The 12282-nt window shown below is 36.1% G+C and overlaps 1 protein-coding gene across 5 annotated transcripts in view; it reads right to left on the reverse strand.

Moving 5' to 3' along the window:
* The window catches only part of LOC131164794 (polycomb group protein EMBRYONIC FLOWER 2-like), a 125435-nt gene that overhangs the window by 99157 nt on the left and 13996 nt on the right, over positions 1 to 12282 (reverse strand). For 3 of the 5 annotated variants that reach the window (XM_058122249.1, XM_058122250.1, XM_058122251.1), the window contains exons 2-4: positions 9131 to 9206; positions 8786 to 8951; positions 7821 to 7876 (exon numbers count right to left, since the gene is read on the reverse strand). In XM_058122249.1, the coding sequence (XP_057978232.1) occupies positions 7821 to 7876; positions 8786 to 8911 (182 nt within the window). In that variant the 5' untranslated portion in view covers positions 8912 to 8951; positions 9131 to 9206. Of the gene's footprint in view, positions 1 to 7820; positions 7877 to 8785; positions 8952 to 9130; positions 9218 to 12282 lie in introns of all 5 variants that reach the window. The other 2 variants (XM_058122248.1, XM_058122247.1) reach the window with 2 other exon arrangements.

Raw genomic sequence — 12282 nt, forward strand, 5'->3', positions numbered from 1 at the left:
CCAACATCCAAATTCCCAATATATGAGTCTGAATGATCAACAAATTCAGAATTCTAGCAGTTTAGTTTTGAAACAAGATGGTGCTGCTAAAATTGTATCATGTTTTGAGGAGGTAGTAGAAGTTGGTGCGGAAAAGAATAAAAAAGAAGAAGCTGGATTTGGGGTGAAATCTGTTGATCATTGTTTTAACATAGATAGATTTTATGGTAATAAGGTTTATGCTCATAGGGGAGTGGCTTGTATGAGTGCTGAAATGAAGAAGGTTTTTGAAGAAAATAAAGAAATTTCGGGTGAATTAGTGCCAAAGTTACTGAGGAGAAATTCTAAAGGAGAGTGTAGTATTGTGGAAGACCCAAATGCTAAGATGAAGGCTAGGTGTAGTAATGAGGTTAGTAAAGGAAAAAAAAATGGTAAAGAAATGGGGGATTTTTCAGATTCAGAGAGTGAAGATATTTTTGGAAGATTGTTTGTGGAGTGGTTGCTATTGGATAAGAATTGAGAACCATATAGGAACATTTCTTATTCCTGAGATGAAATACAGGATTTATAGTATGTTCATTTTTGGTAATCGAGAACCATTGGAAGATTTGGAGGGAGTTTCTATTTTTGATAATGATGGAGTGGTGAACAAGTTTCAACATAGGGAGAGGAATTCTGCCTACACGTATGGTGGAGATTCCTGAGAAGGATACAAAAGTGCAAAATCTTTTAGGTAAAATGGATTTGAAATTGAGTGATATTGGAGGAAATGAAATATGTATAGATGGTGGTAAAAACTGAAAGAACTTAATAATTTGCGTATAAAATTGTTAATGAGCCCTATAACTTATGAGCGGGAAAAAAAAAAGGTGCAGAAAAAATTTAAGAATCTAGATTCTTCTATTAACTATAGGGAAGGGAGGAAAACGAGTGAATTAATGAAAAATGTCAGTTGGAATGTAATAGGGTTGGAATATTTTAGCAAGAGGGGGTTAATAAAAGAGGTCCTTCTTAGATATTCCCCTGATATGGTTCTGATTCAAAAGATTAAACTTGAGAATATTGATTTTTTTTGGGTTGGGGGGGTGGTGTTGTTAAAGGGATTTGTGAAGAACATAATAAGGATTGGGCCTTCATACCTTCTCAAGGGTCAGTGGATAGTATTTTGGTGATGTAAGATACTCGCTCTATTGTTAAAGTGGATAGCCAGTTTCCGTTTTAGTAGATGTGATCGGCCAAGGTCATTTGTGGGTTTCATTAGTAGATGTGATTGGCCAGGGTCATTGGTGGGTTTCGCCGGCATATGGCCATTCTAGACCAAACCTTAGGAGCTTTTTTGGGATGAGCTTTGTTATGTGTATGGCTATTGTGCTCCTAATTGGATTGTGGGAGGTGATTTTAATGCAATAAGGTTTCCCCAAGAGAAGAAAGGAGTTACTGCTACTATGCTCAATTTTGACTCCTTTATTTGGGAGTGTGGTTTGAGAGACCTTCATCTTGATAATTCTAATTTTACGTGGTTGGTGGATGAGGCTAGAGTGGTAGCGAGTAGGCTTGATAGATTCCTTTAGGTATGGAGTGGGAGGACGAGTTCCCTAATCTCTTTCAATCTATTTTACCTAGGCCCACTTTTGACCACTTTCACTTCTTATTGGAATCAAGGAAGGTTGCCTGGGGACCTACTCCTTTTAGGTTTGAAAATATGTGGTTGGATCATGATTCCTTTCAGCCCTTAGTCATGAATTCTTGAAATAAGGATGTGGCGAGGGGTTGGGAAGGCTTTAGATTCATGAAAAAACCAAGAAGGTTAAAAGAGAAGTTGAAAGACTGGAATTGGAAGGTGTTTGGAGAGTCGGAGACTTAAGATTTAGAAAGGCTAGTATCATAGAAGAGTTGGTTGAGTTAGGTAGTAAGGAATAAATCATATTGTTTAGAGGGAAGAAGAGATAAGAAGAGTATCTTTGAAGAATGAATTGGAGGACGTGATTTTCAAGGAAATGAGACATTGGAGGTAGAAGATGGAGTTTAAATGGATCAAAAATGGTGATTGTAACTAAAGATTTTTCATAGGATAGCTGCTGGGAAAATGAGGAAGAATTTGCCTAGGGAGTTGGAAGTGGATAGTGGGGTCATTATATCCGATCAAAGTCAAATTGCTTCTGAAATCACTGAGAATTATTCTAATTTGTATTTCGACGAGGATGATAGCAGCCTATGGTTGAAGAATTAGAGTGGACCCTTTATCTGGTGAGGAGGTGGTTTGGTTGGAGAGACCTTTCGAGGGAGAATAAGTGAGAGGTACAGTTTTTGGGATGGAGAGGAAAAAAGCTCCAAGACCCAACAATTTTAATATGGCTTTCTTCCAAGATTGTTGGAAGGTGGATAAGGATGAATTGCTTAAGGTCTTTGATGAATTTTATGGGAATGGGATTTTAAGCAAGAGTATCAATTCCACTTTCATAACTGAAGTGCCAAAAAAGATCAAATCCATTAAAATTTTGGACTTTAGACCTCTTAGCTTAATTTGCATTGTTTGTAAGATCATCACTAAAGTGTTAGCTAATAGGCTGAGTACAGTGCTTGATAGGACTATTTCTAAGGCTCAAAGTGCATTTGTGGAGACTAGCCAGATTGTGAATGCAATTCTGTTTGTTAATGGGGTTGTGTAGGATATCCAAAGAAGGAAAAAGAAAGGAATCACCTTTAAGTTAGATTTTGAGAAAGCTTATGACAGAATGAACTAAAGGTCGATAAGATTTTTGTGTGGAAGGGGTTTGACAAGAGATGGCGGCATTGGATTAGAGGCTGTTTGCATAATGTGAGCTACTCGGTTTTAGTGAATGGCGAATCTAAATCTTGGTTTAAGGCTACGAGAGGGATTAGGTAAGATGACCCTCTTTGCCCATTTTCATTTGTTTTAGCGGCTGATACTTTGAGTAGGATGGTGGATGGGGCAATGGATAGAGGTTTAGTGAAAGGTTTGGAGGTGGGGAGAGAGGGAGTCAGGGTATTTCAGTTTGCCAATGACACTATTTTTTTTCTAGAGGACCATAAACCATCCTTTGTGAAGATTTTAGGTCTCCTTCACGTTTTCAAAACAATTTCTAGGCTTAATATTAATATAGGATATAGCGGTATCACAGCTATCAATATGTTTGTTGAGTGTTAGGGAGCTCTGCAAAGGTGGGGGTGTAGTGTAGTGTAGTGTAGTGTTTTGGATTGGCTGCTGTTCTATCTTGGGTTTCCTTTGGGTGTAACCCTAGATCTACTAGCTTTTGCGATCCTGCTGTGGAAAGGGTTTCTAAGAGACTGAATGGATGGAAAGGTGCTCCTTTTCCTCTTAGAGTTAAAATTACACTTATCCAGGCTTGTCTTTCTAGTATCTCTTTATATTTTCTTTCAATTTTCAAGATTCCAACTGATGGTTGCTAAAACGATTAAGAAGATAAAGAGGGATTTCTTGTGGTCATGGGTAGCGGGTTTAGGGATCATCTAGTAAGTTGGGGAGTGGTGGGTTGGTCTAAACAGGAGGGTGGTTTGGGTATTGGAAATCTGGTATCTAAAAACACGGCTCTTTTGGCTAAATGGCTTTGGCAGTTTCGGCTATAGAGAATACTTCCCGTGGCATTTGGTTGTTAAAAGTAAGAATGGATTAAGCGAGAACGGGTGGGATACTAATTTGAGGTTTAGATGTTCTTCAAAGAGTCCGTGGAAAGCTCTCTCAAAGTTATCCCCTCTTCATTCCCCATATTAAAATCCTAGTGGGAAGAGGTAGTAATATCCATTTTTGGAAAGATCCTTGGTTGGGGAATGTAGTTTTGTCCACCTTTTTCTATGCTTTTTTCGTCTATGCTCAGGGCAGGAAGGGTCCATTTTTTTCTTTTTTGTTGATCCAAGTGGTCCTTTGCCTTCTTGGGATTTCCACTTTCGAAGATCATTAAATGATAGGGAGATGGTAGAGCTATCCTCTTTGCTAGTATTGTTGAATAAATATCGTGTTTCTTTAGAGGACGATAGGCAATCTAGGTCTTCGGATCCTTCAGGGGTCTACTTGTGAAAATTCTTCGTGATTTTTTTAATAGGTCTAAATTATCTTTTCCTCTCATTTGGAAGGCCAAAGCCCCCTTTAAAATTAAGGCTTTTATCTGGTTGGTTGCACTTGATAGAATTAATATTAATAACATGCTGCAGGTTAGGAGATCTTTGAAAGCTATATCTCCAGACATATGAGTCCTCTGCTTTAATTGTTCAGACTCATCATTGCATTTGTTCATTCACTGTGACTATGCTTGGAGGGTTGGGAATAAGTTATTTGGTAATTTAGGCGAATGTTGGGTGAGCTCCAAGACAGTTGAAGATTTTTTGGCAGTGTATTTTGCTGGCTTTGGCAGGAAAAAAGGACAGGACAGTGCTTTGGAGATGTGCATTTTTTACAGTCTTTTGGGGGCTGTGGATGGAGCATAATGTGTGCATTTTTCTAGGGAAGAAGTTTTCTCAGTTTCTGGTTTGGGAAAAGACACATTATTTCGTTTCTCTGTGGTGTGTGGATCAAGGGAATTTTAAGGGAGTGAGTATTTATGATATTCAGCATGATTGGCATTATGTGTTGGATTTTTAGTTTGTGCTGGTTTTCTTCCCTTCGGTTTTTTTCTCTTCTGCTTTTTAGTCTTAGGTTGTTTCTTATTCTCCTAGTTCTATATTCTTATTCTATTCATGAAAATCGTTGTTTCTTATTCTCCTAGTTCTATATTCTTATTCTATTAATGAAAATCTTCTTTTATTATCAAAAAAACAAAATGCACCCCCGATGACCTAAAGCCCAAGACCAAGTATTCCTAGCTGAAGAAAGACAACAATTGCTCAATAACGAAAAGGAGGAAAGTTTCATCAACTCTTTCTCATTTAGAGATCTTTTGAAATGAAAGTTCCAAGAAACCAAAAGGCTACCCCTGAGTCACAAAGAAGGAAGTCATACTATTTTGTCCTGAGCTCAAACAAAAGCGACAAGGAAAAGATCTGACTAAAACACCATTCTCCAACCACAGATCTTTCCAAAAAAAAATCCGAGAACCCCTCTCCACTAAAATTGACACGTGCTGTGCAAGGCATGTGTCAGTATCTGACTGTCAAACACCGATACTTCACACCCAGAAGTTTCAGTATTTCCTAGCATGACATCAGCAATTATGCTTTGGTCACTGCCAATGATGATGATATCATCATCAACACAAACTACTTAAGTACCACACGTCTCATCTATACGAACAAACCAAATGATCAAAGTAGCACTAGATAAAACCAAATAAGTAACCATCATGCTAAATTCGTCAAACCAAGCTCAAGGAGACTTCTTAAGACCAGAAGACATAAATGGCCTTATGCAACCTACATACCATATCACCCCCTCCACACTCCTGAGCAACATACCTAGGAGGTTGCACCATGTACCTCTTCTTACAAGAAGGCATTCTTCACACCCGATTTGTACAGAGGCAATCAAAACTAACTGCCAACGATAAAGGAATTAAATCAAATATGATAGATGATCTAACGGATCAATACCACATGTTTTACCCCTTCGCAATGAATCAAACCTTAAGCCATTTGATAGAGAGTTCTGATGGTGCAGACCCAATGACACCTAACCAACTCCTTAATAGAATGACAATCCACCAAGTCCCCATGTCTCTAAAGTAGTGAAGGCATCCATTCTACATCCATTGAATGCTTCTATCCATGGCTAGCCAATGCTTGAACATGCGAGTACGAGAAAGGAACAAAGAAACAGACAAAGCAAAATAAGGAATAGGACCAGGTACGTGAAGAATTGAAACACAATCAGCAGTAGGATAAGCAAATATGGACTATTGAGTACATGTCGGCTACCCATCCATCTCAAGCCCTCCGCCAATCCTCTTCTTTGTCTAGAGTTCCTAAATAACACAATGAGAAGGAAATAAAGTTACAAAACAGGCATGAGAACTAGTTAATTGACTAATTAATAACCAGTTCAAGAGATATTTAGGCATATATAACACAAAGGGAAAAAGGAATAGAAGGAAACAAATGAAAATTGGCAAAACTAGAAACCAATGTAACCTAACCATAAACATAAGTAACCTTAGAGTGCAAAGTAGCGGATTTCGAGGACTAAAATAAATTAGAACTACATGTTGTATCAGAGGAGGTACAAGAATGAATGGCCAATGGTGAGGAGAGTGAATAGGCAAGAAGCCCAACTTGATGCTGCAGTGACACTAGATGTAGAAGCTAAGTCTGGAGTTGTTGAAACATGCGGATAAGATTGTTATACTCCTCTTGGTACACGACAATAAATGACATAACTCCCAAAGTGGCCAGGTACACTTTAAGTGTCATGAGTAGAATCACCCTTAGTACACACTTATTGGCCCTAGTCAGTTTCCATGGCGACCCCAACAGCAATCAAGAATGATTTTCCTTGCCACAATGGTGCAATTTTGGTGCCTAAGCGAACTCTGAGGACGTGTTTTGACAAATTCAGCATAGTTATTTCTGCATTTGGGATTTTATAATGCTATTTTGATCATTTCGTGTTCCTCAGAAAGGAGGTCTTGTGGTTTATGTTGATGCTACCGTGATCATAGGTAGTGACTCCAAGTGAATTGCAGATTTTATGATGCAATTTTGATCATTTTTTTGCTTTTTTCAGAAAGAAGTCTCGTGGTTTATGTTGACACTGCTGTGATCACAGGTAGTGACTCCAAGAGAATTGCAGATGTGAATTGTTGGTTTCTCAAGTAGTTCCAACCAACGGCCTGGCCATCCTTCATTAGTTCGTTGGTATTAAGCATGAGTAGCAAAAGATAAATCTTATTGTAACATAAATATATTTTAGATTTTCTATATAAGACCAAGCAGAACATTTGTTCACTAAGAGCATAGCATGTTTAGACCTCCTTGCACCAAGGTGAGGTTGAGTGATATTTATGCACCCCCAATTTGAAGAGGAGTGTTAAAAAGCATTAGTTATAGACTATGGTATGGGTTGTACATGTTTTATCTGTTAGGGGATTTTTTGTCCTCAAAATATATATTTAAAAAGTGAAACTAATCTGGGAGGGCTATCCTCCTCTGGCCAACTCTATTCTCTCCTTCTCACTCCCTTGGGACTTCTCTCATCCAAACCTGCTGATACTTGCCTTATTGATCAAATAGCTCAGGACCACAACAATATCATGTCCAGTTTAAATTTACAATGAGGGCATAGAAGAATCACTCTAATAGACACATGAGCTGCAATAGATTCGCATATCTCTGAAAGGAGAACAAGAAAGGCTGAACAAGACAGCAAAGTTAAGGATTAAAAAATTTAAGATGTACGGATGTCAAAATCAATGAGCTGTATTGTCCATAAAAATTCATGCTCAAGGCAGTTTTCATCTGTTTCTTTCTGGACTAAACAGTTCTCCAGTTAGAATCCTTCTCCTTACCATAGGAAGCCTTCTCCTGCATGTTACATCAGGAAATCCCCCAATAATTTGTAATAAGCTGCATTGTTTTCACAATATTTCTTTCAGATCTTCTTTGTTATCTTTTCTAGGATTAGAGATGATATAATTACTGTATTCAACATATGCAAAGACATCAGAAAATCACACTGAAGTCCAAACATTGGCATACTTCACCGTCAACATCCAAGCACCCACAAAGCTCCCTTTGAGAAAATTCAGACAGATGGTCTATGACTCAAACACTCCACACCCATTTTTAAACATAAAGCAAATAATAGAAAGGTTGACAGTGATAAAGTACAAATTCCCATTCTTTTGGAAAAAATGGTATTCTAATAAAAAGCATACCTCCTTGTGCGCCTTGCCTGTATTTTGTAACGCAAGCATCTTTGAAGAAATGTAGGCTGCACTAGAAAAAGTGTTTAATTAGTAAGAGGAAACAGATTTTACGTTTTTCACTGAACGAGGGAAACAACAGCTTGAGTACCCAGACAATTCTTAAACAACACTGCATAACACATAAATATGCAAAGACCTGCAGGTTATTTCACCCTGACAATTGACCAAGAAGTTATGCCAAATCATCGAAGAGACTTACTCTCCCAAATATCAAATGATCAAATCAAATTCAATTCTATGATGTTCCTTTCAAAAATTTAAAAAATAATAAGAAGTCTGTAAAAAAATTATTTAAAATTATATAATAATACTGCCTTTAAAAACTCTTTCCTAATTAAGCCCCTCGCCAAAGCCCCACCCAGGAGTTCACTCCAAAAGGGAATCATCCAAGCACAAAAACTAAAGCTTTACAACTGTCAGGATTTGTAGAGTTAATTATTATGACAAGATTTGTGGAGGTAATTACCACATGGAAATGTAAACAAGCTTGATCTTCTATGACATAAAACAATAATATGAGGTTTTTAATATATTTAGGTAGACAAAATCCATTTTCAATTGTGAAAAATGAATATACTCTGTTAAAGACAAATTCAAAGACTGAAGGTCTTGTCATTGCGTTGGTTGAATAAATGCATGAAATTTTCTATTCATAAATTTCAGAGTGAAATTTTAATAATTTCAATTATTCTCTCAACTAAAGATTTGTTTACCACAAATGATTATTAATTGTTAATGATTTGACTATTTTCAATCATCTTTCTACACCTAGTGTACATCAGAAAAATATACAACTTTGGTGCTCAAGGATATAATTTATAAGTAACTAAGACAAAAAGGGCACACACAGTCTTTCCAATAAGTTCAAAAGAAAAAAAAAGAAATACAGAAAAAAGATTGGGTAATGCTATTACATTTTGCAAAGCACGGCGCTGAAGAATATTATATAGCTCAACAGGTTTGCAATATATTAAGAGGCTTTCTTCAGCTGCAATTGCCTCTTCTGCAGATAACTGCACAGAAGAATTTTGACGGCACATCTGATCTACACTCCTATATATACAACTCCAACCAGACTTCCTGCATCATTAAAATTAAAATTTTAAAGTCATCCATGAACCAGTAAGATAGCATTACATGTCTGATTGATATTTCCTAGTGAGAAACAACTAAATAAAAAATATTTGAAACCCAATTTCCACTCCACACTAGCAAAACAAACATGTCTAGTTCTTGACTCTTGGGGAGATAAATAGTACCAATTGCAGAATTTTGCTTCCAAATGAAGGACAAATCTTTCACATCAAGTGCAACTGAAGTAAACCATGGTGGTATCTGATCACTTCCTAAGAAGAGAGACAAGAGTGAGCTGGAACCCTAATTAAAGAAGCACCTTAGCAACAAGGAGATGTAAGGAGATATACTAAATTGCAGTATTGCTTTCTCTAAATAAAGTAGCAAAAATATAAGTATCGAGCCATAATCTTAATCTCTGGCTTCAATAGGACCTACGAATTGGGACAGTTAGAATGAACCCCATCAATTCAACAACATTAGAGAAACATAATAATAATTTCCAGATAGCGTGATATAAATTATTGGGCCTAATTCCTAACAGCTTATGGTATTGGATAAGCACGGGAGAAATTTGACCAGGGAGATGGAATCAATCAACTTACCAATCACAAAATAACACAATGTGAGCAACCCTTGTGCTTGATTAGGAAGAGGAACAGCCCAAGCATATAACACAGTTTACAATCATAAATCCAAGACTTTCTTCTTCTTTTTTTGTACGCTAGTGAATAATGAATATATACAATTATATACATACATATATATTTTTTTTTTATATTGAAAAGATATGCTACATCCAGAAACTTCTTGTTTCCTAAGCAGAAAATATTGCTCCACTATTAATCAAGATAATACAAGATTTTCAATAATTAAAATATTCTAAAAGATATCATGATTAGTACTGAGCGCAGGCCTTGACATAATGGTAAGGGTGTCATACCCAAACCTGATAGCCCTGGTTCAAATCACGGAAATAGTTTGTCCAAGCATGGAGGTAAGACTGCATGTATCTTGCCCTCCCCATACCCCCAATGGTGTTGGAGCCTTGCGCACTAGGTGTTTCATTTTTTTTCTATCATAATTAGTAATCTACTAAATGCTAATTAAGAAAATTCTAGAAAGTAAATTAAACCTTGAAAAGAGGTAAATGGCTTGACCAATTCAGTTTCCACTTTTGGATAAGGATGCATCACCTTAAGCTTTTGTGATAATTGGTGATATAGCATAGTATCAAAGCTCTAGTTTTAGGCAATCATAGGCTCAATTCCCATGATCTATGCTTGTTCTCCCTTATATTTGTTATAGCACACCTTATTTTTTGTATTTGCACATCATATTAAATTTGTTTACCTCTCCACTGTGAGACAAAGTCAAATGTAAGGGGGAGTGCTGGATAGCTTGATATACATTATTCTGATAATTGGTGATTTAACTATGATACCAAAGAAAATTAAAAGACTTAAGAAAACAAGATAGAACAAAGCATGGCATCACTAAGGGCATGGAAAATAAAACTATTAACTTGATGCTATTTTTTTGCATTCATGTATAGAACAATTGAAAGAATTCATTAGAGCTTCATGGAGCATGATTGGTCTTTTTTTTTCTAATCATAAACCTTGTACAGTTCTTTCCTTTTGAAGAAACTAAGTATCATATCCATAAAGTCCATGATTAAGCACTAAAAATGACATATACTTATATATGGTTCCTAGCTAGTCCATAAATTATAATATAATGACTACTAAAATCCAAAATGCTGCATAATATCATACTTTAACATTTCTCATTAAAAAAATATAATCAACAAGTATGTTAAACCAGCACCTAACCTACTTAAACTGCTAGGTTGTAGTTCAACAACATATATCAAGCCTTAATACACCCTCACATGAGAAGAGGTAAGCAAACAATGAATAATGCCCAGGGGGAAATAAGCTGATTCTAAACAAGCACATGACAAGCACAAGCAACAAGCATAGAAGAGTAGAATCCAAGACCCCAAGCAATCATGGCTCTAATATCATGCTATGTAACCACTTCATCTAAAAGTTTAAGTTGGTCGTCGACCAAGTTGCCAACAATGTATATCGAGCTTAACAAACTCAATTAGGAGTATTCTTGGTCTACTCCTCCCCTCTCTGAATACAACTAAATTGCTCCTTACAAAAATGTTTCTTTTTCTTTTATTTTCTTTTAAAAAGATAGCAAAAGAGATTTTGGGTAGCAAAAGAGATTTTGGGTGAATCAAGGGGAAGATTCTCAAACAGCAAAGAGAGTTGGTGGTGGGATAAAGATGTACAAAAAATCATAAAGACAAAAAGAATTTGGTACAAAACGTGGCAAAAATGTAAAAACAGAGATAAGTTTGAAAAATATAAGGAGACAAGAAAAGATGCAAAAAGGGCCTTTAGTGAAGCTAAATATAGATCATTTAATAGTTTGTATGATAGATTAGGTACAAAAGAAGGGGAAAGAGATATATTTAAACTTGCCAAAGCTAGAGAAAGGAAAAGCAAGGACTTAGGAAATGTAAAATGTATAAAAAGTGAGGATGATATTGTCTTGGTTAAGGACGAAGATATTAAAGAAAGATGGCGTAGTTACTTTAGTAAGTTGTTTAACGAAAACCAAATAGAAGGCTTAAACTTAGAATTGTCAAATGAGGAAAAAACTAAAAATATAAGATTTATTCGCAAAATTAGAGTTAACGAAGTTAAGTTTGCACTGAAAAAGATGAAAAATGGGAAAGCTATGGGGCAAGATAACATCCCAATTGAAGTTTGGAAATGCTTGGGTGATAATGGAATTATATGGTTAACTAATTTATTTAATACAATTGTAAAAACTAAGAAAATGCCAGACGAATGGAGGAAAAACACTTTAATACCTATATACAAAAATAAAGGAGATATCCAAAATTGTAATAACTATTGTGGAATTAAACTTATAAGTCATACGATGAAACTATGGGAAAGGGTAGTTGAACAAAGATTAAGGTTAGAAACGAAGATCTCAGAAAATCAATTTGGTTTTATGCCTAGGAAATCTACGACAGAAGCTATTTATCTTTTAAGAAGATTAATAGAAAAGAGGGAAAGGAAGAGGGACTTGCATATGATATTTATTGACCTTGAGAAAGCATATGATAGGATACCTAGGAAAGTTCTACGACGGGTTTTAGAAAAAAAGAGTGTATGTTGTAGGTATACCAATGTCATTAAGAATATGTACGATGGAGTAAGGACTAGTGTAAGGACTATAGATGGAGAAACTAGAGAATTTCCAATTACCATTGGTGTACATCAAGGATCTGTTTTGAGTCCTTATCTTT

Source organism: Malania oleifera, chromosome 9, assembly GCF_029873635.1.
Source record: "Malania oleifera isolate guangnan ecotype guangnan chromosome 9, ASM2987363v1, whole genome shotgun sequence".
NCBI classification, from domain to species: Eukaryota; Viridiplantae; Streptophyta; class Magnoliopsida; order Santalales; family Ximeniaceae; genus Malania; species Malania oleifera.